The following is a 25,633-nucleotide window of genomic DNA, read 5'->3' on the forward strand; positions in this document are numbered from 1 at the left end:
GCAAATATGGAACAATGACTTGTTCTTCACCTTAATGACAGTGTGTCTTGCCCACATAATGAACGTGATTGTTGAGTTTTCAGTAAGTAATAGAGTCATGTACAGATATTCCAAGTGTCCCCTGTTGCAAGTGTCTTTACTCCCAGCAAACCAGAATGATCTCTACAACTTAAAGATCCCATTTTTTATGTATTTCCACTTCAAACAAACTGTTGCTCTGCAGCTTTGTGAGAATTGTCACGACACTGTGTTTCATGCATATTGTGTCAATCCAATAATTTTTTTTTCAAAATTGTTGATTTACTAAATTGGATGCAAGCAAAAACAGAGTATTACAATAATAAAGAGAAAACAAAACACCCAAATAATTAGTTTTTTTTCCTCTTTCACGTGAAAGGAGCAATAAACCAGTGATGTGCAGCCTCGCTTCATTTAAAGGCCACATGAAGTACTTCATTAACGCCTTGTCCCCTATATAGACTCACTCTTTTAACACATGACAAAGCCAAGTGAGGCGCATGTTTTACGATCTAATAAAATCAGCAGAGAGTTGCGAGATGGGTGTGTGTGTGTGTGAGGTGTCAATCTGCCTGTGAGATTTCCCACTTGCGCCGTCTGTCTGGAGGACCCCTCCAGAGAGGAACAGGCTTTCACACCACGTGCTTCTAGTGGTCATGTGACAATGCTCCCTAACACCTGTTTCAGACCGTTTTTAATCTTGAAGCCAGCATGCTCGGCTCGAGACCTTCTTGTTTCACAATACAGGCCATTTGCTTGGCACTTACAGGTTTCTTTTTATTCTCATTCCTGCTTTCATCCAACATCTGTGTGCTGTTTAATCAGAGTCCTTAGTAGGTGGTGACTACAATCTGAATTTGGAAGGGCAGCTGACTAGACTAATCACTTAACTCAAAATTAGCTGCGTATTCTATCTCTCCATGTTCTGACCGCTTTTCCAGTTGAGGGCTGGAGGAACACGTTTATTGGTGTCTTGAGAATTGTGTTAGGATGTCTGGGCAGCCCTAGGCTTGCCGAGGTAATACCTAATGACACCAGTGGGGGCCACTGTGCTTTATTTCAAGATGTTCTCATGAGGTATACAATGTTGCCTTTTTTTCTTTCCCAAATTAAAGGGATTAACACTGAGTGAACACCTATACTAAATGGAGGCAATCCACTATTCAGATATGCAACAGGGCAATCCTGCAGTGATGTGTCAGAACACCATAGCTGTTAGAAAGTCTGTATCTGCTCAGTGAGACATAGTGTAGATCTTGTAAGCTGCTCATGTTCTCCATTCTTTCCACTTTCTATATCTACCTTCCAAGCTTGAGAATAAGGCCTCAACACACAACTGTCTATTTTTCATTTGGCTAAACATTATGACATTGAGATTATTTCCCTATTTGGAAGATTGGCAACTGGTGATAAAAGCTGTCACAGTATAAATTATTTACATCTCATCAACATGATCCTGAATATCTAATTAATATCTGCATGCTTTATAAAGTATAATGAGCACATTCAATATAAAATGGGTAATGCAAATTAATCTAGTTCTTATTTCCCTTTAAAAAATGAGTTTCCTCAAGACTATTAACCTGTCATAGATACATATTTGCTTCCTCTTATGTCCCCTTAACATCTTATCTTTTTTTCATGTCCCTCCAGTACCCTTTGCACATTGGCCCATTGATTCTAAGCCAGTGAACAGACCTGCTTATGTTTGCCAAAATACCAACAATACCATACCATGTTACAATTGGCATAACAGCTTAGAGATTCAATAGTTAGTATTTACCAGACTGCTAAAGAGACAGTTTGGTTGATGAAAGATTCCAAAATTCATTAATCTGTACTATGATTGCTTCCAATAGACCAGCGCTGAATGTTACTTAGGATATAAGGTATTGTCTGGCTGTGAAATTAACGTGTCTTCATTGTACACTGACAGGCTAATTAATTATTTACGAATGAGCATATAGTGCAGCAAGTAAACAAGAGATAACTAATTACAGTACAATTCAATACATTTTAGTTGGGGAGAGCATCACAAAAGAAGATGAAATAGATCAATTAGACCTGCATCTTTAGGTATCTCAGTACAATTTCTGCACGACTCACACTTAATCAGTGCTGGTGCAGTTTTGGTCGGGTAACAACTCGTCCACTGCAAAGAAAAAAAAACTTCACACATAAAGGAATAGTTAAATGTCACTCAGTTAATCAAGTGCCTCAAATAGAAATGCAGTTGAAATGTTTAATTCGGGTCTATTTCTTTTATTTGTTTACATAATAGGTCTGTTAATTTAATTTAAAAGTAAAGAACAGCAGCTTATAGCACATTTCATGATCAGACAGATGACTAATAAGCTTTTCACTATGAAAGTGCAATCATGGCCTGATGATAATCAAATGAATTAATACATAAATATCAAAAATTCTTATGTTGTGTTGTGTTACATGTATGTAGCTATGAAGTTATTAACCAATTAATTAAATACAAAAAACTGATTACTTAGTTAATCAATCAATTAAGTATGTGTTTGTTTGTTTATTCCTTACTTACATTTATTTCAGTACGGACATATACCTCTTTGTTAATTAAGCAACTAGCTAATTAAATTATTAATTAATTACATTTTATTTAGCACACTTACACTGGCTCTGCTGCACTGCCTCATAACTCCAGAGTTTAAAAGCCAATCCAATCCTGTAGATTTTACATTCTGTGTTTGGCTTTTCATACTAGGTTCATTACTGACTTTAATATCCCCCATGTATGTACTTATTACAGTTTTTATTTACTTATTCAGCCTTTTTTTACTTATTTGTTTGTTTATTTTAAAATGTTAAAAATATAAATGTGCATAATCCTTAACAGGATTATTTGCTGAAAGTACCCTGCCCATATGTTACAGATTTGGAGTTGCACTATGTATTTACTGCAATTGCAACAGAAGATTTCCTAAAAAAAATATTTTTTTGATGAGACATTATTTAAAGGATCTATCCAGTACATTATGACCTATCATATAACAAAGCACAGAGTTGCTACAGCACAGATGTTTCAACCTGGGGCCCACAAATGACATCAGGCAACAAACAAAAGGATCTGTTTGGTCCTAAGCATTGGGATTTTGCATTAAAAGTAGCGACATGCAGACCTGTAAAAGCAACAGGGTTTGTAGTAAAAGAAACGGAGGCACTGGAGCAGATGAGCAAGAGGAAAGTTTGAGAAAGAACAGGTCACTAGCGTTCTGCAGTTTTATTATTTTGGTGTCATCCTAGAGGCCTGGACCATACATGGTAGGGTGTAAGGCAGTTTAACGCTGCAGGACTTTAAAGAATACAAAAGAGCCCCTTAGCTTCTTGAAAGAAAAACAGTGTGTGTGTGTGTGTGTGTGTGTGTATATATACATATATAAATGTGTGTTTCTATATAAACATATATTTTAGTACACAACATTCACATTTGACTTTCAAATAGAAGGCAATTTGAACTAATTTATTTTTTTCACTGTCCCATTAACAAACTATCAGGTTTTTCTCACATAACACAACTACAATATTTGAAGTAAAACAAACACAAGTGTTCCAGGAATAAGCACTACATACAGTTGAAGACAAAGCACATAGAAAAGAGATCTCAAAGTAAGTATCACCTCCTCCTCTCCCAAATTAATTGCCACAACTCCTGCACGCTACATGGAAACACTTTGAGAGGAACAATTTATCTGCCATAAGACATGACTTGCTGGAAACTGTTCAAATTTCCATGAAGGAGAGCCAGCTGAGTGGCCATGCGTAAGGATTTCTCATTTCATATGTCAGAACGTGTTTGCACTTAAGCACTGAATCCAGAAGACAACAACGGAAGAGCAAACAACCTAATGGATCACTTAAGTTGATGGAAAATGATGTTTATCTTTCTCTTTATGTCCTCTGTGTATCCAGGGTTTCATTTAAATTTATAGCCACCTGCCCAATGCCCTTCTTCCCACCCAGATTTTCTCCATTGTTCTCTGTAGAAAATGATCATTCACCAGAACTACTTTCCTTTATTTTCATTACAAATTAAGAATATATGTGAATTATGTGGTGCTTCTGTCTTTTCAGATTTTTATCAACAATGAGTGGCAAACATCGGTCAGCGGTAAAACATTCCCAGTGTATAATCCAGCCACAGGAGACAAAATCTGTGAAGTCCAAGAGGCTGATAAGGTAAAAAATAAAATTCTGTGCTTGCCATGCTGTGCCTTTTAATAAATGATTTAGCCTTTATTATGGCACCTTTTCATCATGAAAACCATCTCAATACACTTAACAAAAGCAACGAATCAGATCTCAGGTGCAATTGTGGTAGAAACAGACCATCCATTAAAAATCCAACAGAGCACTTCATCAAAGAGTTGAAATGAAAAGTATCAAAATAAAGTGTTACATACTCTATTAAGAGAAAAGCAGATATGTCTGCAGATAATGGCACTTAAAGACGTGGACAGAAAGGTCCAAATAGTGGGGTTCCATGGAGCTGGGTGGACTTGGATAGCAAACACAGGTGGTGGTGCAAAAAGGCAATGAATCACCCTTCACTCAAGTGGTTTCAGCTATACAGTAGGAACTTTAATCAATAAACAGTAAAATTAAAGATATTCTAATTAAAATCACAAAATGTGAGCTTTTGCATAGAGTGTCCAAGTGAAGGGATGGGGGGTTATCACTCATTTCGAGGATGAGGGTGGTGATCAGTTAGTTTACTTGTATTTTTCACTTCTTCGCAGGAAGTGTACACCACTTACGTAACCAGTGTGTCCTGCCATGTGTTAACATATGTTTAAGTGCCACAAACATAGGGCACATGAGACGACAGAGCTTGTATATGTTTCAAAGAGAACTGATGTGATTGGTGATTAATTATATTGCAAGAATATTTTAATAAGTCACTTAAATGAGAAATTAGTCATGTGTACAGGGCAAATAAAGATTGTTTCAGAATACGTGGGGGCACTGAAACTGGGGCTGACACACATAACTGTCTCAGGAAATAAGGGCATCTGGTCATGCAACATAAAGGACTCTTAAACTAGACAGTGAATACAGCAACAGATAGCAAACAAATCAAAAGTGATGTTCTAATAGTATTTATTTTGTTATTCTCTGAATGTTCCACACAATATTTTACTTCTTTAATACTAAACACTTTGAGAGTGTTCACGCTGAAAGCTATTCTGTACACTCAGTGTTATGCAGGCAGGTTGGTATAGTGGTCAAATAACTGGACTTTAAACAGCAAGGCTGCCATTTCATTCAGCCACCTGCTGATCCTAAGCAAGTGGCTTAACACACCTGCAGTGGTTAAGGCTAAGTTAAGATTGATTTGTGAAACTGTAAAAATGTATTACTTTTCAGGAATACAATTTATTTTTCTAGAAACATGTTGGCATATTTTCTGTTATTGTTTGAAGGTAAGGATTCAAGAAACCAATGCTAACAGTCACAACAGGGGGCTTGTCTGGCAAATTAAGGACTAGGGGAGCAAGCACACACCTTAACAAAATGAAGGTGAATAGTAAACCTGTCCCTGATGTCCTTTTTCTTTTTTTGCAGGCAGACGTTGACAAGGCAGTACAAGCAGCTCGCTTGGCTTTTTCATTGGGCTCTGTGTGGAGAAGAATGGATGCCTCAGAGAGGGGACGACTGCTGGATAAGCTGGCAGATTTAGTGGAGAGAGACAGGACACTCCTCGCTGTAAGTGGGTGGCTAATGCATACAGGCAAAGAAGCAAAAAAATAAATACACTACATTATAGATATTGACCCTATTTGCTATTTGTCATCTCCAACAAGTATATAGATATACATTTTTTTTGGCTGGGCAAGAACTGCCTGTCCATCTCAGGGCTCACCCACGTACCCATCTACAGTATACCTACTAACACACTAGGTCACTTTAGAGTTTTCAGTCATCCCAACCTACACATCGTTGTGGAAATATGAGCCCTGGGGAATACCAAAAAAGGGTAAAACGTATGTAGCCATTAACTGGGAGCAAAAGTGAACCTTTAAGCTGTGAGACATGAGTGCTAACCACTAAACTACTTGTTAGGTTGTTTACTGACTCTAAACTGGCCTGTAATAACTAAATGTTGGAGTTTGTGGTAGTGTGCCCTGTGACTACACTAACTAGGCATATTCTGAATTTATGCCTGTTCTGTGTAACGTGACTTAGGGAATATACTTATATACTTTATTCATACTGTATATTGCCCTATCTATCTATCTATCTATCTATCTATCTATCTATCTATCTATCTATCTATCACTTAATGTCAATATTTTAAAATATAACAATTACTCTAAAAAAAGTAAGTTTATATTGCACAGAACGTTTATACTGGAAGATGCAGTCTTATGAAAAATGTACACTGCACAAATGTTCGACAGCATCTTCCTAACTGACAGTGAAATGTTGATATTCCCTCTGCTCTGTTTTATATACATATATAGCCACACACACAAAGTATAAATTTTACCAGGCTGAAGTCCAGACACTGTGGAATTTAATTTTGTGAGATATGCACACTTTATAATCTTCACCTGATAACCCTTAACCTCTACTGTAATTAGTAAAAATATTTGTTGAATTATGTTACTGTATATTCGTGCCTTTGTGTCTTTCCATAACACCCGTACTGACAGGACATAAAGCATAGTGGCCTCACTAGCCTAGAATTTGATACATCCAGATGAGCCAGGCTACAGATGTTTGTCTTATGCTGGATATCAATCATTCCCAGCACAGCACATAATTCGTCTTTATGTGCACCCGTCTCTTATTTTTTTCCACACCTTCTCATTTCAGTCTCTGGAATCACTGAACAGTGGGAAACCTTTTCTCCAGTCCTACTATGTGGATCTTTTGGGGGTAATTAAAACGTTAAGATACTTTGCTGGCTGGGCAGACAAGATCCATGGAACAACAATTCCAGTAGGTATGTTATCAAAATGCAGTGTAAGGTCTCAGAAGAGATATACATGTAAAATCTTTTCTATTACTGTATCATGAATATGTGTATCATAAATATAAATTAAAACTGCTGTGCCTTATTGGCATCCATTATTAACAGTTATCACCCTACCATTTTGTTTTGAACTAGCCTGCTGAATAAAATACACTGACTTAAAACAGCAGATTGCATCTTGTGGGGTGAAAAAAGTAATACCAGTATGAGTAATCTTTAAACCAAAGAAGTTCACAAAGCTCATGTTATAAGCTAGTATTCCTAATTTTTAGTTAAAGGTGTAACAATTATTTAGGTTATATGTGGATGGTGTGAGAGATGCAGCTTCTAGGGGCAAACAAAATGAATAAACAGACTACAGCTTTATGTGAGACAGGGTGAAATTGGTGTCAATTCATGGAGCCATTGACAGTTCATCCCTGGCCTGATCCACATAAACCAGGAGGCTACTGGCTCATACAGTAGGGTTCACATCTGGAAAGGTGACTGACACAGATGTGTTGTCCATGTCATGAGATAGAAACAGCAGCATTTAATGAAGCTCCAGTTAACAGGAGATGTAAAGAGAACAGACTGAGGTTATACATAGACAGGCTGTTTAAAACAATGAGAAAGATAGTGGAATGGGGAGATAGAAAACAAACATCATAACAACTGTAAGCATGTAGAATGACCTGTGGTGCAAAGCAGCACCTGGGGAGCTCTAAGCCTGGGCTGAGTTTTGATTTAGGGATGAAAGCATTTTGTTATGTTATGGTCTGCTCTGTGCAAAAGGAAGCAGAAAAGCAACCAGCCCATTTCACAGTTTAGTAATTCATTGTTTGATGTAAGCACTAACAAAAAGTGGTTTACAAAGTCAAGATTAAGCAAACAATATTCGAGATATCCATAGCAGGAGAAAGACACAGAATTACTGCTGTACTTCCTTCAAATATGGCAAACAAAAATGTTCTGAAATGTGAGCTTGCTTGAGTAGTATAGTAATTTTTAAGAACTGATGGCTAAGAGTCAACATAAAGTACTAATCGTAAGTCATAACGTACATCAAACTAAAGTTAATTTCAGCACAATCTTGTGGTACCAGGAGCCGCTGCTTTACAAGTCTTGCATTCTGGACTCAAACTATACTCCTGGTTGTTATCTTTGTAAAGACTGCTTGTTCTCCCTATATCTGTATTGTTTTCTTCCTCAAGTATTCAGGTTTTTCTCTCACATCCTCAAGGATATGTAAATTAGTCTGGCAAACTAAATTGGCCCCAGTGTGTGTGTGAGCATGAAGCAGACCTGCAACAGACTGCCACATCTTGCTCCTGGGCCGCTTGGGCAGACATTGGCCTCTGTACTGAATTAATAGATTTGAGAATGTATGTATGATGAAATGGGCATTTAGTTTTCTGGGATAGGAAACACTCCCCATATACTTACATAGGACAGAGTGGGTAAAGAAAAATCAACGGGAATGTATTTGGTAGACATTTACTTTAATAATACAATTGATCAAATATTGTTTTGGAATTTTTAATCTTGTTGATATATTGTTAAGTCAATGTAAATTATTTTATATTAATGATACAGTCTGATCTTTCTCATTATATAATTACTTAAATTCAGCTTCCTGGGTTTGAATCCTGCACGAATTGTCCACGTGGAGTTTGCAGATTGTCCCCATGTCTGCATGCGTTTTGCTTCTAATTAGTTTGACTAGCAATCCCGAATCCGAATTATCCCCCTTTTATTGGCTGTGCACATGAGGTGCCTTTTTCAGGACCCTTTCCTGCCTTGTACCAAGTGCTGCTAGGATAGCCTACAGATCCTCCACAACCCTCAACTGGATTAAATGGGTTTAAGAATGTAATGTTATTACTTTGTTTCATTTTAAAAAATACCCAGTATGTGCAACAGACCTGTGAAATTGTATTTATGGAGAATTTCTGAAGGGAAAGTAATTACCCAAATGTGCATTAGATAATTGCAATACATTCATCTATCTATCCGTTTTCCAAACATGACTGGACTACTTGGCACAAGGCAGGAACTAACCGAAACCACTAAAGGCCACACTAGCAGAGTAAGTCAGTAGCATACGATTTTTATGTGCTGCGCTACAGTAAGTTGGTAACCTTTCAAAAATGAAAATTATCATTATGCGTATTGTCTTATACATAGTATGAAACCCTAAATCATACTTAGTCCTATGTATTGCATATGTTTTAAGCTGTACAGAAATTAAATACATTTTTCATGATTTTGATATGTAGTTCAGTATAAATCTCTAAGAAGTATAAAAAAGTATAAGTGCATGTGAATGTATTTTACACTGCAATGGGTTACCATCATTTCCAGACTTCCTATAATCAAGGACTGGATAAGAATGAATTATAAATTGACAGATCAATTAATACTTAGATAAAACCCCTCTGCAATGGCTCCCGACTTTATATTTGTTTTTGCTGTAGCCAGTTACTTTTGAAGAGGCAGGTGAAGTTGATAGACAGGTTAAGTAACGTGACACTCTCAAGCCAGCTAAATCCAATTCAAGGTTGAGGTTGAGACAGAATCTATCCTGCGAGCTTCGGGTGCAAGGCAGGAAATAACCCTGAACAAGACATGGGGTCCAATTGTGCAAACATCTCCATTAGCACCAGGCAAATTTACAGTCACCAATCAATGTAACACATGAATATTTGGGAAGGAAACTTGGAGCTTGTGGAAGAAAACCCACAGACACATGGTGAACACATGCAAACTCAACACAAATGCAATGAATCAACATGCAATCCTGAACCAAGAACAGGTCTATGAGGCAGCAGCGCTTATAAACTGTGTTGCTACGACACCCTTTATTGTAATGATAAGCTCAACAGCTTCATGATTCTAAAAAGCAAACATTAATATGGAAATTATTACGTGAGAATAAGTATTCCCCTCTAATAGTTTGTTACCCTCTGGAGATCAGTTTTCTGACCACGAGTTCTTGGATTATCCAATATTACAAAATGATTGAATGGTATAAACCCTGTATATACTGTATGTTTGGACATTTTCCTTTGTACATTATCTATGTCCATAGTGTACACAGCATCAAGAGTTTTTCGCACAATTTTGATTAGGATAACCGGATTTATCAAAAAGATGGAGTGATTTTTTTTCCATAATTGGTTTTATGTAATTAATATAAATGAAAATATATTTGAGTAAGTAAAGAATATTTTTATTTATAATGCATATAATCTAAAAACACGAGTATCATATGAAGTGCTGTATCACATTAAAAGAACATAAAATCTAAACTCCGCAAATGATCAGAACATAACATTTCAACACAGACAGTGCTTGTCATTGCATACCACTCAACAACTTTAAGACAATTTGTCCTTATTCAGAAGCTATTGCAAAAAGTTGAGTCTTAAGCTTGGACTGATGTTACAGATCTTATTTCAAAGGGTATGCTATTCTAAAGTCTAGTGTCCATGATTTTAAAAGCTCAGTTACATTTACATTTCAACCTGGCTCGAGACACAAAGAGCAGACACTAATGTGAAGACCTGAGTGAACTTGATGAGATCAGCAATACAACACTATATAAGAAGGTGCAAAGCCATTAAGAACTTTAAAAATTAACAATAACACCTTGGAGTGTATCCTAAAATTGTATATTATATTAAATATGTTAAGTTATTATACTTAAAATTCCAGTATAAAAATAAATATTGACCACTGTGCCCATTTTCTAAACCATCTTGTTCCAAGGCAGGGATGCTGAGAGCTGGTGCCTATTCCAGTGGCAATGAAGATCAGATGCCAATCCAGCCCAGTATACAGTACAGATAATCTGAAACATGTTACAAAACATCATAATAAATTTTCTTGAAATTTCCAAATAAAAAAGAAACTATGATATACAGTGCTTTTGAGTTCAGGCTAGTGGACACTGGATGAGGTCAGAAATAGAGTGAAACATTTGCCATTGGTACAGAGTTGAATTTTCCTTCCAGTCTGGTACCGTATAATGTTGTAAGTATCATGCTAAATATTCTTAATTCCCAGCAGCCTGCGACGTGCAAGGTCTTACATTTAACATAAACAAAAAAACTAAAGAGTTGAGTGGAGGAATTTGTTCCCGCTTCGCATTTCCAAGCTAAAGGTTTTAAGAAAACAAAAGTGAGAAGGGAAGCTAACATGTGCAGTGTCAGTAAGAGTTATAAATCTAATTGCTATTAGCCCCCACACCTCCCCAATCCGCCAGACTCCAAACCAGCTGCTCTGATTCCCCGGAGAGTGCTGGAGCTGCTCTTTGACAACGAATGGCGACTTTTACTTATGACTGATTTAGCGATTTGAAAAGCAGGACCACAGGGTGCCTCCTGGGCTTATTGGACACCAGTGCAAAGGTGGTGTCTCAAGAAACTGTGGATCTCATAGCTTGAACGAGACAACTCAGCTTCCATGCAGAGATAAAAGTTGGATTAAAGTGACTAATTGCCCAATTAGACATTAGCACATTTTGTCTTTTGTGAGGATAGACACTATGCACTATACACAAGTGGCAAATCTTCAGGAAATCCAGAGGGATGTGATTTTCTTTTTCTTTGTTTTGTTTTTTTTTTTTTTCCTCTTTGTACATAAACTCTTCATCCTTTATGCCTTTGTTTCATTTTGTGTTGGTCTAAATGGGAGGTCTGAGGTTATAACATCACCTTCACTTCATAGCTCATGATCAAAGTGCGTTTAAACTTTTGTCAGCCCAAATATGGAAAAACTTCACCTTCTGCTTTTAAGGAAGTTTTTCTAAAGAGCCGAAACCCATACTTGCAACCTTGATTTAATATGGCACCCTACACAACAATCAAGAACAATACATTAAACAGAGCTCATTTTATATAAGTCTCTATTATTTTTTTTGTCAACCCACATTGCCAACACATTGAAAGCTCAGTAATTTGTAAGTGTGGACTATACAGTGATGTGAATGGAAAAACCTGCAAAGATTAGGCTTGGTTGTAGTAGTAATCAGTAGTAACAGCAGCAGTAATGTAATGTGTACAGAGTATAGTGAAATTCTTACTTGCACGTCTGACCAACATGCAACATGCAGATGTACTCTTTACATCTGTTAACTTATGTTCTCAGTTCTTGAAACATTATGAGGACAAAAAAAAAAAAAACATGATTGTGTTAATGTTACTGATAGTAAATAAGGAACCATGAATGGAAACAAAGTGGCCAAGTGTTTACAAACTCAATAGCTGAATAGTAAATTTGCACCCCTATTCATGACCTGACTGCCCAATAATTTCAAGTTGCCAGGCTGCTCAAAATGAGAGCAGAGGGAAGTTGAAAAATGTAGGTGAAGAGCATGGCTAAAATTAAACGGCATATGTGAGAAATACCAAAGATGTGATAACAGACTTTACTAAGCATGCGTCATGCTACGTGTGTTGTAGACCTGCATCTTCTGGTTCTCACCCTCTTACCTTAAAGAGTAGGTGAATGATTCAATTATAATTTTAAAATAGATAAGTGCCCTAAAGAAGTTTCCTTACACAAAGGATAATTGACAGGTGACAGAATAAGTTAGAATCTGCACAGCAAAGAGCCATTGCAGTTCATGAGTTGCACCCTGATGGCTCTGTTGTGTGCCATTGTCTTCTTTATGTGCTGGCCCTTTTGTTCAGTCGTTGTGTGTTATACTTGTACTCGCAGATGAGAAGAGGCAGTGACCAGTGTGCTGTGCATACATACAACAAGTGGAATATATATTGAGGATAGACAGAGTGGCCAGTTGCTAAAAAAAAGTCAGCTCATGCATATGTCATACATTAATATATAATCTTAACCACATGGTAAAATATGATGAACATGTCACTAAAAATAAAAACATTGCATGCAATCTACATGTTGTGCACACAAAAAGTTTAAAACATGAAATGTCATCTGCATATTGAACATGAGGGAAATGGTTACATACAAAACAGAAAACTAAGTTCAGTGCACAGTGCATCATTTACATGCTATATAAGTGGGAATTCAACAGATTACAAAAAATAAGGACACGAGTTTCCATGTACTTTGTATATTAAACATGTGGGTTGAGAGAATGTTAGGAGCAGATTACAAATAAGAATGTGATATTTCACTTGCATGCTGGATATGTGAAGACCAAAAAGGAACACGACGGACAAGTTGTATGCTTGTTGCATGATGTGTCATTTATATGCTGTTTAAGTTGGGAGATAATGCACTACTAACATTAATAATGTGTTGTCATCTATAGTATATATTAATTATGTGTTAAAAACTAAGGACATTATATCTTGCCTACATGGTGAGCACGTATGGAGGGGTAAATATTTGCAACTAAAGGTAAAACCATGATATGTAATATATATTCTAAACATTTAAAGAAAGGGAAAATGAGGGACAGATATCTAAAAATAACTTGATATTTCATCTAAAGTTTGAATATGACTAAAAACAAAAACTGACCTGTCATTTTTATATTGCATGTTTCAAGACTAAGATAATAAAAATAAGACTGTAACATCACCTGTATATTTCTTTTATGTATTTGAGTTGTGGGGACATTATAGAAGTGGACTTTTAAGGGTGAACTTTTAATGTTGTTCTTTAAAGTTCTGGGGACTTCTTGTTAAAGTTTCTTCAGGCCAGAGTCATGCTGCAGCCCTGTGCTCCATGGCCGTAAACGAGGCGCTTGTTCTCAGACTCCTCCAGAACCCAATTTCTCTTCATGTGTTGCCAAGTGCAAGTCAACTGATGAACAATAATAACAGTCATGTTCTTCTTAACAGATGGAGATTATTTTACATTCACAAGACATGAACCCATTGGAGTCTGCGGACAGATCATCCCTGTGAGTATCCAATAGAGCTGGGAGTTTATTTTTCATTGAAATCAGTTCTTTACAAAGATAAAGAAAACTTTGCTCGCACAGCTGCAAGTTTTCCAAGAAAAAATGAAAAAAATAGGCACCTCCCTTTGTTAAAATACACAGAGTAGGTTTCTTTGAGATCTGGACAGCTTTAGCTCTCTTTACAGACACACATGCAATAAATCGCTGTTGTAGGCAAACTGTGGATGCTTGTGTAATGTAACGCGTCAGACACCATTGCTTCAAGCAGCTCTGCTTCTCTTGTTAGAGTTCAGTGACAGTGATAATAAAAAAGGCCTCCTAATAGAGCACAGCGAGTAAGGCTGACAAAGAAATATTATTACAGACTGGTGAGCCCATTATGGACAAACACACTTCCCAAGTAAGGTAAAAGGCATTTCATCTTGGCATTAATAAAACTTCTAATGTCAGCAATTTGGAAATGCTTTTTATTTCAAGCTGCATACTAAAGTTCGCTACGTTCTAACCTTTGATTTGGCTTATGTGTGATTTTATTTATTTTTCAAATGTGTGTTATTTTACAGAAGACCATAAAAATGTAATCATGTATTTTTTGTAATGTTTAAAAAATTAGTGAGAATAACTTATGAAAATGTGTACAATTAAAATTGAGGTTTGGAAAAATATGTGTTCAGGGCTTCTGGTAAAGCACAGCAAAGGTTAATTAAGAGAATGAGTAAAGTACAACTGTGACCATTGCTGGGGCATGAGGGGGACAAGCTCAATACATTTAGCTGTGGTTTTATAATCGAGCCTCTGCGAGATTAATGGAGTTTTACAAAAGACCTGCCTTGGGTCCACTACTGTTCCACCTTGGGCTCATCTTGCAGCCTTGTCCTAAGTCTGGACTGGCAGGCAGTCACTAGGGCTTACTGAGGTGTAGTTTCTTCAAATTAAAGTTTTTAGTCTTCAGATGTATACTAATGGCCGGGGCTGGCGTGAGCAACACTATATGAAGAGCTCTGGCACATTCAGTTAGGTAGGCCAATATGTCAAGTATTGTAAGTTCATTGGAAAGAGAAGTTTTGTGGGTAGAGGTTCCTGAAGAGCACTTTTACCAGATAAGCAGACAATTTACCTATGAAAAAATGCAGGTTAAGAAAATATGTACTGGCAAATCCAGAGTGAACTTGAGCCATACTATTTAGACTTTTACACAATGCAACAATCTCAGTCTTTTTAAGATATTATTGGTCACCATGATATCATGGAAATTGTGGAGTAACCACAATACCTTCTACATTCTGTGACAACAAATATTTGTAAGCAGAAGCAATTATCGAATTTACATGTGTCATTGTCCTTTTGGGAAATGGTATCAATCAGGCCTAGCACAAATGGTCATGTAATACGTTAGAGATCCAGTCAATGTATTTTACATGGTTACACTTTTAACAAGCAACAGAGCTGACACCTATTGCAGGAAATGTTTTTTTACACTAGTAGTATACCAGTCAAGAACGTTGCCTGGAATGCACTATTGTCTATGTCTCTGGTAGTAACCTCTGTTAACTGTAGGTCCTTGATCTGAGGTATCATCTATTGATCCACGGAGGACGGTCTCATCTCTATAGATAATGGAAACCATTGATGTAGATGCTGGCTTTTCACATGATCAGCTGGTCAACTGAGCATCCTAGAATGTTCCCAGAAGGTGTGGAAATCTCCAAACTCCACTGCATCTTCACTAGTAGCATTATATTGTTGTTACATACTTAAAACAACACTGGCCTCACAAAAGCACCATGTATTCATGGCATTCTTGTTACGTAGACATTACCATGACTCAGCGAGGTCTTTAGTTATAGTCTTTTTATAGACTAAAATGTGGTAGCATTTGTAATATATATGCAGCATATTCACATACATATTTTGATTCTTCATGACAGTTTTGCATAAAATGGAGCACTATGGCCAGGTTCAGGTATTTTTTGTCACAGATTATATATATTTATGTATGATAAAATACATTGCTTAACATTGTGTTGTCACAGCACTAGAGACCTGGCTTTGATACCTGAATTAGTCAGTCTGCATTTTCAGTTTTCATGTCCTCTCCAGTTCTGTGTGTTTTTTTATTCAGGTGCATCATATATGCTAGGATAGTTGACAATTGTAAAGTTACTATGAGTCATTTGAGGAGTGTTTCCTGTGGAGGGCTTCATTTCCCACCAGAGTGCATTAATGTATACGTTAAGGGCTGCACAGCAACACAGTAGTTAGTGCCACCTCAGTGCTCCAGGCATCTGGTTTCAGATCCTGGCCTGGGCATTGTCTAAGTGGAATTTGCACATACTTTCCATGTCTTTATTGTAATTTACAGGATGCTTCACTTGGCACCCACATCCAAAGATGTGCAAGTTAGGCTGATTTATGACTAACTATTCCCATTTGTGAATGGAAATGTGTAAGTGAGATAGATCTGAAAAAGTATGAAGGGATTGATTAATGGAGTTAAAAAATGAGCATGGATAAAATCTGGGAGCAACAGAATAGTAAAAACGTCATATACTAATACAGCACGTTCAATCGGATCTTAAAAAAATATTCCCTTTTTATGACATCTGATTGAAAAGGGTCATTTGCAGGACTCGTAAATCTCAGCTCTTACTCTCCTCTGCACCATTCTTTTAGGAACTTTCATTTTTCGAGAAAAAGATAGCTAAACGATGAAGTGACCAAAAGTGCTCAATACATTTAGCTGTGGCTTTTTAATAGTCTCTTGGGGTTTAATGAAGTTTTACAAAGGACTTGCTGCCTTGGGTCCACCATAGTTCCCCCTTGGGCTCATCTTGTAGTCTTGTGCTAAGTAACCGAATGTGCCCCTGGAACTCACAGCATTTTCTAAATTTATTTACATTAGCTCACGAGAAAATGACAAGTGCTCTACTATAGTGGATAATATCACCATATTATATGTAGTTTGAGGATAATAATTTACCACCATCCACTTCTTCTTTTCAATTTCATGGGACCACACTATTAGGATGAGTTTTTGAAGGTTATGAGAGTGAAAGTTCTTCAAAGTATGTATAGGTTACTTTTCCATTATCTGACCTCAGACATGATGCCTCTACGTTTCTATTAGAAGAACACTGGTAACAGGCATAATAAACTGGTACTTGGTCTGAAGTATCAATATGATAAAAAACTTAGATGGAAGACACCAAAAACAGGGCTTCTTATAACTGACCTTTGGATTAAATGAACGCGTGAATGGCCTATAAGGACACTTAGAGGGCTTCTTAAAATAAAAGACATTCTTGAACCCTTCAACCTGCAACCACACATGAAAAGTTAGATTGTTAAATATTAAAAATAAAATAATTAGTTTTATAGTTGGCAACCTGTATACTATAGCTAAACATAACTTTGGATGGCTGAAATGTACTTTAGCAATTAAACACTGGACAGAAGTTTTCAAACATGGCAGGATCTAATCAGTAATATTTTCAAATAAGCTCTTAAAGCACAGAGGAAGAAATTATTTCCAGATTTCTTTGTCTTCTGCATTCATCTCTATTGGCTTATCAAATTTATTAATTTAGGCATGTTTACAAGCCTTAAATTTCACGCCGTTTGCCTTGCTCTCTCTCTCAGGGATGGGGATCGATTTGTCCTTAACCCCCTTTTTTTTTTGTAAAAAATTGATTGATTTGTATGGATTGCAATAAAATTAATAAAACTTAAAAAAAAAAACACTGGGCAGAAGAGAAACATTTGACATTGGGTCAAAGCTGTCACTGATGAGCACTTGCTAATTCCTCAAATGTACGAAAAATGTTTACATGGGTCTTCACCCAATTGAACTCCCACCATTCAGCACAATTACAGAGGACATATTATCATGGTTTAAAGCATATGGATGTCCTGGTTGAATATAAACCAGTAGGCTCACCACTCTTATATCTGTATAAGTGTTCCTGGTGCAGATGGATATGACGTGGTCATGAGATGAATCAGGAAGAAAGTTGTGAGTAATTCAGACTAGAGTGCTGAAGTGAATGAGCAGAACTTAAGAGTTCATCAAAGCACACATGCCATATAGAGGGTTATGTTGCTCTGTGATTTGTTATTAAATTGTGTTGAGATTACCTTTCTATATTCTCGATGTATGGGGCATATATTTGAGGTAGTGTTTGTAGTGACATGGCAATCTCTGCTGTTTCTTTCAAAGGTCCTCATATTTGTACTGTAGATCTTGGTTTTTGTCTTCCCTGAAAATCCAGCCAGGACTCCAAGTAGATGATGGCACCAGACTCTTGGTTTCTTCAACCTATGTCCTGTGTACCTTTAACATTTATTTTGCCCTTCCATCAGGTGTGGGGGCATAGGAGTTAAATATTTCCACAGGTCTAGCTTTGTAAATTAACTGATAATTCTTTGAATAGCAATATGTTATCAGCTAAACCCTGAAGAATGCGGCTGGCAGTGCACTCTATTGAGAGATGGCATTGCAAGCCAGAAAGCTCCAGAATATTCACTGCTTGGCTTTCAAATTCATGAGAAGGTTGCACAGGCTTATTGAAGTCTGTGGTTTGATTTGCAGCCAGGTCCGCATTAGCCTCTGGACTTAAACAAGTTTTGTGGGACTTAGCAGCCACCCTGTGGGATAGAAGCTGAGCCCTCATTGATTAAGCCAGGTGTCACATGAGGCAGTATGTGAAAACAAGAATCACGTCTTGCAGCTGTGGTCCATCGGAGCACTTACTGTCATGAGCTGAATCCTTAGGAGTTAACGAGACAAGTGTGAGGCTAGCAGAAAGAGGCACGCTATTGCCGGAATATGAGCAAGTTCAGATAAACAGGATAAGAGAGCTCTAAACAGTGTAGACTGGAGAGTGGGTGCTTCCTAAAGAATGGAATGGGGTATAGATGGTGCAACCCTGCCAAGCCTTTGCTTTGCCTTTTCTTTCCACAGTGGAACTTCCCGTTGCTGATGATGGCCTGGAAGATCGCCCCAGCCCTTTGCTGTGGAAACACTGTGGTTGTCAAACCCGCTGAACAAACACCACTGAGCGGTCTCTACATGGGAGCCCTCATCAAAGAGGTAACTTCTGCTTTCATGCTCACTGCTGCTTTTTTTATTTATTTAGATTTTCTTTTCCCTTTCCTTTTCGGCTCATCTCTGCCGTCCCATGAGGAGAAGTCTAATTCAGAATACATTATGCTGTGGTTTAGCTTGGCACTTTTTGCAAGTTTTCTATTTCCTCTAACTTTGTTTCCGCAGGCTGGGTTTCCACCTGGAGTCGTCAATATTTTGCCTGGATACGGGCCCACAGCCGGCGCAGCCATAGCTTCCCACATGGGCATCGACAAAGTGGCTTTCACAGGATCAACTGAGGTAAAAGGCCACAGATAAACTGCACCTGCAATAAGCAAGCATCCATTTGCAAGCAGGTGGATTATAACTTTCAATCTACACATAAAGCTGCTAGATGGTAATACTAATTAAAGTAACTTGAACCAAATATTGAGTTTGCATTAAATCCATGGAAACTAGAGGGTACACTAGGTGGTGTTGGTACCATATTTTGCTCCAGCAGAATCATTACAAGGCCATATATCAGACAATGGTTTACACCTGGTTATGAACTTCAATCCTTTCATGATAAACATTGTCAAAAGACAGTCTTTAAGCTTCTGTCTTCAAATCTAAATTGCAACCACAGTTCAGACTGAGACTAAGTGCTTATAGATTTTAGATACTGATGCCACTATGACAATGAATTTTGCCAGCAGAGCAAAGCAGTTGAGTCAGAGTGAATGGATGTGATAAAGATTGATAATGGATGGAAGAAGGATACACTGGCAGGTATAAGTGAATGATCAAGTTAAGTTGGATTTTTCATTTTCTGAAAGAGAGCAGACTATATCATTGTCAAGACACGAGTCAAAATGTTTTGTAAAATGGTGAGTGGCAGGAACATGGCCTTGGTCTCCTCACAGTATAAGTGACTATCTAGCAGCTATGAAAGTTGATATAAGGCCTTGATTTTATTAATTAAATCACGTTTTTAACACTTCAACCTGAGTTGCAGGACAGGTAGTCAAAGTCAAAACACTCCTTAGCACAATAAGTGCTAGGAAATTGAGCCTTGGTGTCTATAAAATATCATTAATGTTTTGTGTAATCTTAAATTGCAAGATTTAAAGATTTCTAGTTAGAGATTGTATTTTCATTAACAGAGATCAGCAACATAACATAATATTCTCAAAACTGCTTAATCCAATACAGGGACACAAAGGAGTCAATCTCAGCTGCATCAGGCACAAAGCTGGAATCAGCCCTGGACAGAGTGCTAGTCCATCACAGGGCTCATTCACTCATAAACTCACACAGGTCTGATGTAGTATTATCAGTTAACCCAAATCACATGGGGATGTGAGAGGTAAAAACCAGAGTGTCCAAAAGTAAGGTTGTGCAGATACAGGAAGAAAATGTAGTGCTTGCACATTCTCTGCATGTCTATACAGATTTTCCTCTAGGTACTCTGATTTTCTTCTGAGATCCCAAAGAGATTAGCAGGTTAGTTTAATCATCAATTGAGAGTGCGGATGTGGGTGTGTGTCTGAGTGGGCCTTGTGATGGACTGGTGTATATATTGTATATATTGCACATATCGTACCCAGTGCTGCCATGATAGGCTTTGACTACCCGTGACCCTGAGTTGGATTAAGTAATTTTAAAAGTGTTAAGGTATGTTATATTACAACAACATACATCTGACTGGTCTGAGCTGTTGTAATGCACTGATGCAGAAATGCATGTGACTAAAAGACGCCATCCTAATGAATCCTCACACCTTTGTCCTCTGCCCTACAGGGGTGGAAAATATTTATAAAAGACTTTTAATAATATTCTGTACCATGCATGGCACAAACATGCTCACATACTGTATATGTGCATAATATAGTAAACCCAAGCAGATATGATTCACTGGCAGCTGAAGATGCTACACCACCCTACTTTTTCACATCCTCTCCCCTGCTCAGTTTTTGCCTTCTCTTGTGCTCCTCTGTAACCGTGAAAGTAGCTATATAAAGTAAAGATTGATTCGCTGGTTTCTTAAAACGTCTCCACAACTATCTAATCCTCCACAGGCACTTCTTGTGTTATAAATATTTGACAGAGTGCTTGAATATGTGAACTGTTGTCTTCAATACAGTTAAATAATTTAGCACGAGGGAGAAGAGATTCATTTACATAACTGTAAAAGAGGGAAAACAAAACAAGAAAATCTACGACTGGAGGAAACACAGGGAATTAAAAGCAGCTTTGCATGAGGCTAAACAAAAACAGACGAAACTCTTAGCGTAAAGCGACCATAAACTGTTTCCTGATCTATAAACACCAGGTCACAAATTATAACTCAGCTTCCCCTGGATGATAGCGTCCCTTTCAAGTTTCTGCTTGTGTGCGCCAAGTTCATTATCATCCCATGCCGTTCCATGAATGGTGAATGATATCAGTGTAACCCTGGACCTTTACCTCACTGTCACACAGGGCCCCACCAGCCTGCAGCCCCGAGAGTTTGTAGAGAAAACATGTTAATGAAAAACCCGAAAGTCACAATGCCAAGGACAGGCAGATTACAGGGAGCTGCTGCTCCTTACGAGTGCCCCAACAGGAAGGAGCTTTAAATGAAGTAGTTTTTAGGCATTCTGGTTAAAGCCAACATTGTAGTTATTACAGAAAAAGATCAGTCATAAGCAGATTGTCTGCTGTGAGACGTACCTTTACTGAGGCACTGATTTAGGGTAGAGCTGAATTGTGCTGGGCTGAGCTCTGTGTATGCAAACTCGACTGAGTTTTTCGTTTCAGATTTGCAGTTTACTTTTCATATTTAGAAATATGTAGGAGCAACTAATGTTGACTGTAGTAATCAATTAATCAACGAACAATCTAGAAAGCCAGCAATCTGTTTTTATTTTGTATACAGTGGGTCTCATAAATTACATGGATTGATTTAATAATGAGAAGCACAGAACCATTATAGTATATAGTGGGTTTAATGCTAAAAATACAAAACTAGCATGCTGTCATCACAAGTAACAGCTTTATAAAGAATAATTCAAGGCACAGCCATTGGCTAGTGTCAAAAGTACATACTTTATCCTATATAGTACTATTCCTTTTAAACACTATAAAGCCAGCAAAATGCCTTAACATGAGGTAACAGTTAATATAAAGTGGCTTTCACATTTGTCATTACAGAGGTCAATACCAGGTGTAGTCTTGAGCTAGTTTGAAGAATATAGGCATTGTTTTATGTAGTACCTTACATGTACAACACGACAAATGAATCAAACTGCTTTGAAAAGCAAACTTTTTTTACAATAAATAATTCTAGGTGAGATTGTGGTTTAATGAAAATAACTGAAATGTTACTTTATATAGTTTCTTTCACAAATGTATACTTTACAAAAGCCATAACATTAAAAACACTAATTTCAGCTGTGCTCCCAGGCTAGTGTCAAATACAGACACACTGTACAGTATTGTTGTTTATCCTTCTGACTGATATAAAGCAAGCAATGTGCTTCAAAATGCAACATACTTTTGAAAGACTAATCATAGATTAGGTAACAAGCTAATAAGAATAATTACACTTACTATTATATATATTATAATTATATATATATATATATATATATATATATATATATATATATATATATTGGTATTTGGTACACTGTATTAATCCCTGAGGAGTAATATATATAGTGCTTTTCATGTGGACCATTGAAGAATAAAAATAACACTTAAAGTGAATTACAAAGGTCAATTCCAGGTATGGCCATGAGCCGATTGTCAATACACAGTGCTTTTAAACACTACCACCATATAGCAGATAATGTTATTTAAACATCAAAGGTATTATCAAGCTACTTTCAGGTGTGGTTGTAAGCTAGTTTAAAAAACAGAGGTTCTATTATGTAGTGAGTTTAATTTGTGTCACTATAATACAAGCACAGTTTTTTTTAAAAACAATGCGTTTAACAAAGACTAATTGTAGGTGAAATCAGTGGTCAATAAGAAAAAAACTAAGTCATTGCTTTTTTATTATGCTTTTCACTGTGACCATTAGAAAGTAAAACACTGTAATTTAAAAAAATAAATCAGCCCCACAGCTAATTTCTGATATGGCTACTAACAGCAAAAAAGAAACTTCACTATATGAGGAGAGGGTGGCACAATGTTTAGCACTGCTGCCTCACAGATGCATTGTGCTGGGTTTTAATACCTAAACAGAGTTTCCATGTTCCTGCTACGTCTTCCACACCAAACACGCAGGTTAGGTAACTGGCAATTCCCAACTGGTCCTGTGTGTGTGTGTGAGACAGTTCTGTGATGGCTGGATTCCTGCTGTACACCTGATGCTGCTAGGATTGGCTCCAGAATTGAACTGAATTCAATTAAGCAGGTATAAGAGTGTTATATTATTATAGGGCACCTTCATGTGTTGTAAAGACATATTGTGCCAGTATTAGGATACTCTTGGAAACACATGTTATAAATAAGAAAAAAGTATATGCTTCAAACGAGATTGTATGGAACCCATTTGGACACCTACCACTTTAAAAGCAGAACTGGTTAAGTACTTGAAAGATAGGGACTAACTGGCAATATTATTATGCAGCAGATTTATAATAACACCCCAGTCACTTGGGGTAAAAATAAGGCCTGTTTCTCTCTCGCGTGGTGTAAGAGATCACTAATGGTAGTCAGCATCAAGAAGAGCATCTGGCTGCAAATATTTCTGCTGCAATGCCCATACCCCATGTGTAGTAAACCTCAATCAAATCTATAAAACACACAAAAAGCTTGTATTAAGTGAAATACAGTATATTTTTCTTTAAAGCCAGTCACTGTGAATTGCGTGGAGTTTGCAAGTTCTCTCTGAGTCTGCATAGCTACTCTAGCTTCCCTCCCACATCCTTAAAGGTGTATGAGTGGCATTCACTGGCATTTTCACTTTGACTGGTACCCTGTTCAGGTCTCATTCTTGTATTTCGCCCAGTGCTGGTGGGTTAGGCTCCAGTTCCCTATGTAGGTTATCCTGAAAATATTAAACTGTTTGGCAGTATAATTGTATGTACTGTATAGAATGTGCCATGTTCACAAAAAGTAAGTGCTTTAACAAAGTAAAAGCTTCCCAGAGAGTAATGGCCAGCATGACAGGTTTACTTAACCATGCCTCTTTAGTATTTGTCTCCACATATTTTTTTTTTCTGGGTACTTTGTGCTTTTTGAGGGTAAACATCAAACTACAGTTTTGCAGAATAGTGAGGGATGAAGGGAGAACTTTATGCACTAAAATCAGATTAGCTCACTGAAGCTTCCTGGAATGAAAGAATCCTTTAAACAAGTAGAGTGAAGCAGGCCATGAGATGTCGTAAACTGGTGCCATCACACTGAACCTCGAGGAACTCTGCCTGTTGTATACTATGAAAGCCGGGACAGTGGAGGTAGTGAGTTATTTTTAGGCTTTTTATGGCTTCTTTTCATGCCACTTGAAAATCTAAAACCTTTTCGTTTATGATAAGTGGTTAAGAAACATTTCCTTTCAAAAAGTGTGTTTTCTTGTTGTTCGTCCCAGCTCCTAATCTGGAGTCAATTAAGTTACACAGTATCTGAAACACCGGAGCTCTTAAATAGACAGACAGTGAGTCACAAAGGTTTTGTTTATGGAAAAGTACATTGTCCACTTTTTATATTGGGTGGATTGGGGACGGGCACTGGGGCAGGGTGGTGCACCAAGTGCCACAGGGTGCAGCTCCAGATCAGGTGGCAGCATGTTTTCTTTATTTTATCAGAGCTTGCACGCCATGATCTCATCATTAGTCAAATAGATACAAGAGGGACCATCAAAGCAAACTACAGGAGAGCTGTGGGATGATTCATGCCAAACAAATGTTTGCTGCTGGACAGCTGTCGTACCACTCATCCCAATTTACTCAGCAGGCTGTTTCTTTTCATTTCCTAAGTGAGATAAATGCAGACTTGCATTATTTTGAAAGACTGTCAGCTTGCTGGATTTGAAAACATTATACTCTGAATTATTACTGGTAGCAAGGAAAAGCCCAATCAAAAATAAATTACAAATAAAAGTGAGATCAAATTTGACTTTACAATACTTAATGTTCTCTATATGTTGATTTTCTTGTCTGGCTTTTTTCATCAAACAGTGTCCATTAGGACATTAGGAACAACAACCTTGGGTGGGATGCCAGTCCATTTCAAGTGTCACTTATGAGCAGATCCATCCTGGGCTGATTTAGCAACTTGCATGTCTTTGAGGAGAAGCTGATATAAATAAAAAAAACAAACCCAAACTCCACATACATAATTAACAGGCCAGGATCAGAACCCGAGACTCTGAAGCTAGGAGACAGTTATTCTGGCCTCATAATAAATATTCAGATTTTGTTATATGTTTTTTTTATAGTAAACCATTTTCTAAAAGAAAAAAGCAATATTACATTAAATCAATCTTATTTTTATATTTCTCACAATGGCACTTTACAACTCCCCACAACATCATGCTATATTGATTTCAATATGTGGATTAGAGAATGCATGAAATATATACCTTTATTCTTAGTCTTTTGGCTAAGACACTGTTCTTTAAATCCACAAAGCTGATGGTTCAGTTCCCCCCTCACTGTATGACCCTGAGCCATTTAAACAGTCG

At 37.3% G+C, this 25,633-nt stretch overlaps 1 protein-coding gene across 2 annotated transcripts in view; it reads left to right on the top strand.

Annotated features, from left to right (window-relative positions):
- Window positions 1-25,633, top strand: part of aldh1a2 (aldehyde dehydrogenase 1 family, member A2) — a 68,847-nt gene that overhangs the window by 27,521 nt on the left and 15,693 nt on the right. For both annotated transcript variants that reach the window (XM_039770230.1, XM_039770229.1), the window contains exons 2-7: window positions 4,120-4,224; window positions 5,611-5,751; window positions 6,865-6,994; window positions 13,834-13,895; window positions 18,856-18,984; window positions 19,165-19,278. In XM_039770230.1, coding sequence (XP_039626164.1) covers window positions 5,677-5,751; window positions 6,865-6,994; window positions 13,834-13,895; window positions 18,856-18,984; window positions 19,165-19,278 — 510 coding nt within the window. In that variant the 5' untranslated portion in view covers window positions 4,120-4,224; window positions 5,611-5,676. The remainder of the gene's footprint in view (window positions 1-4,119; window positions 4,225-5,610; window positions 5,752-6,864; window positions 6,995-13,833; window positions 13,896-18,855; window positions 18,985-19,164; window positions 19,279-25,633) is intronic.

The sequence above is a fragment of the Polypterus senegalus genome, chromosome 12 (assembly GCF_016835505.1).
Source record: "Polypterus senegalus isolate Bchr_013 chromosome 12, ASM1683550v1, whole genome shotgun sequence".
In the NCBI taxonomy this organism is placed as follows: Eukaryota; Metazoa; Chordata; class Cladistia; order Polypteriformes; family Polypteridae; genus Polypterus; species Polypterus senegalus.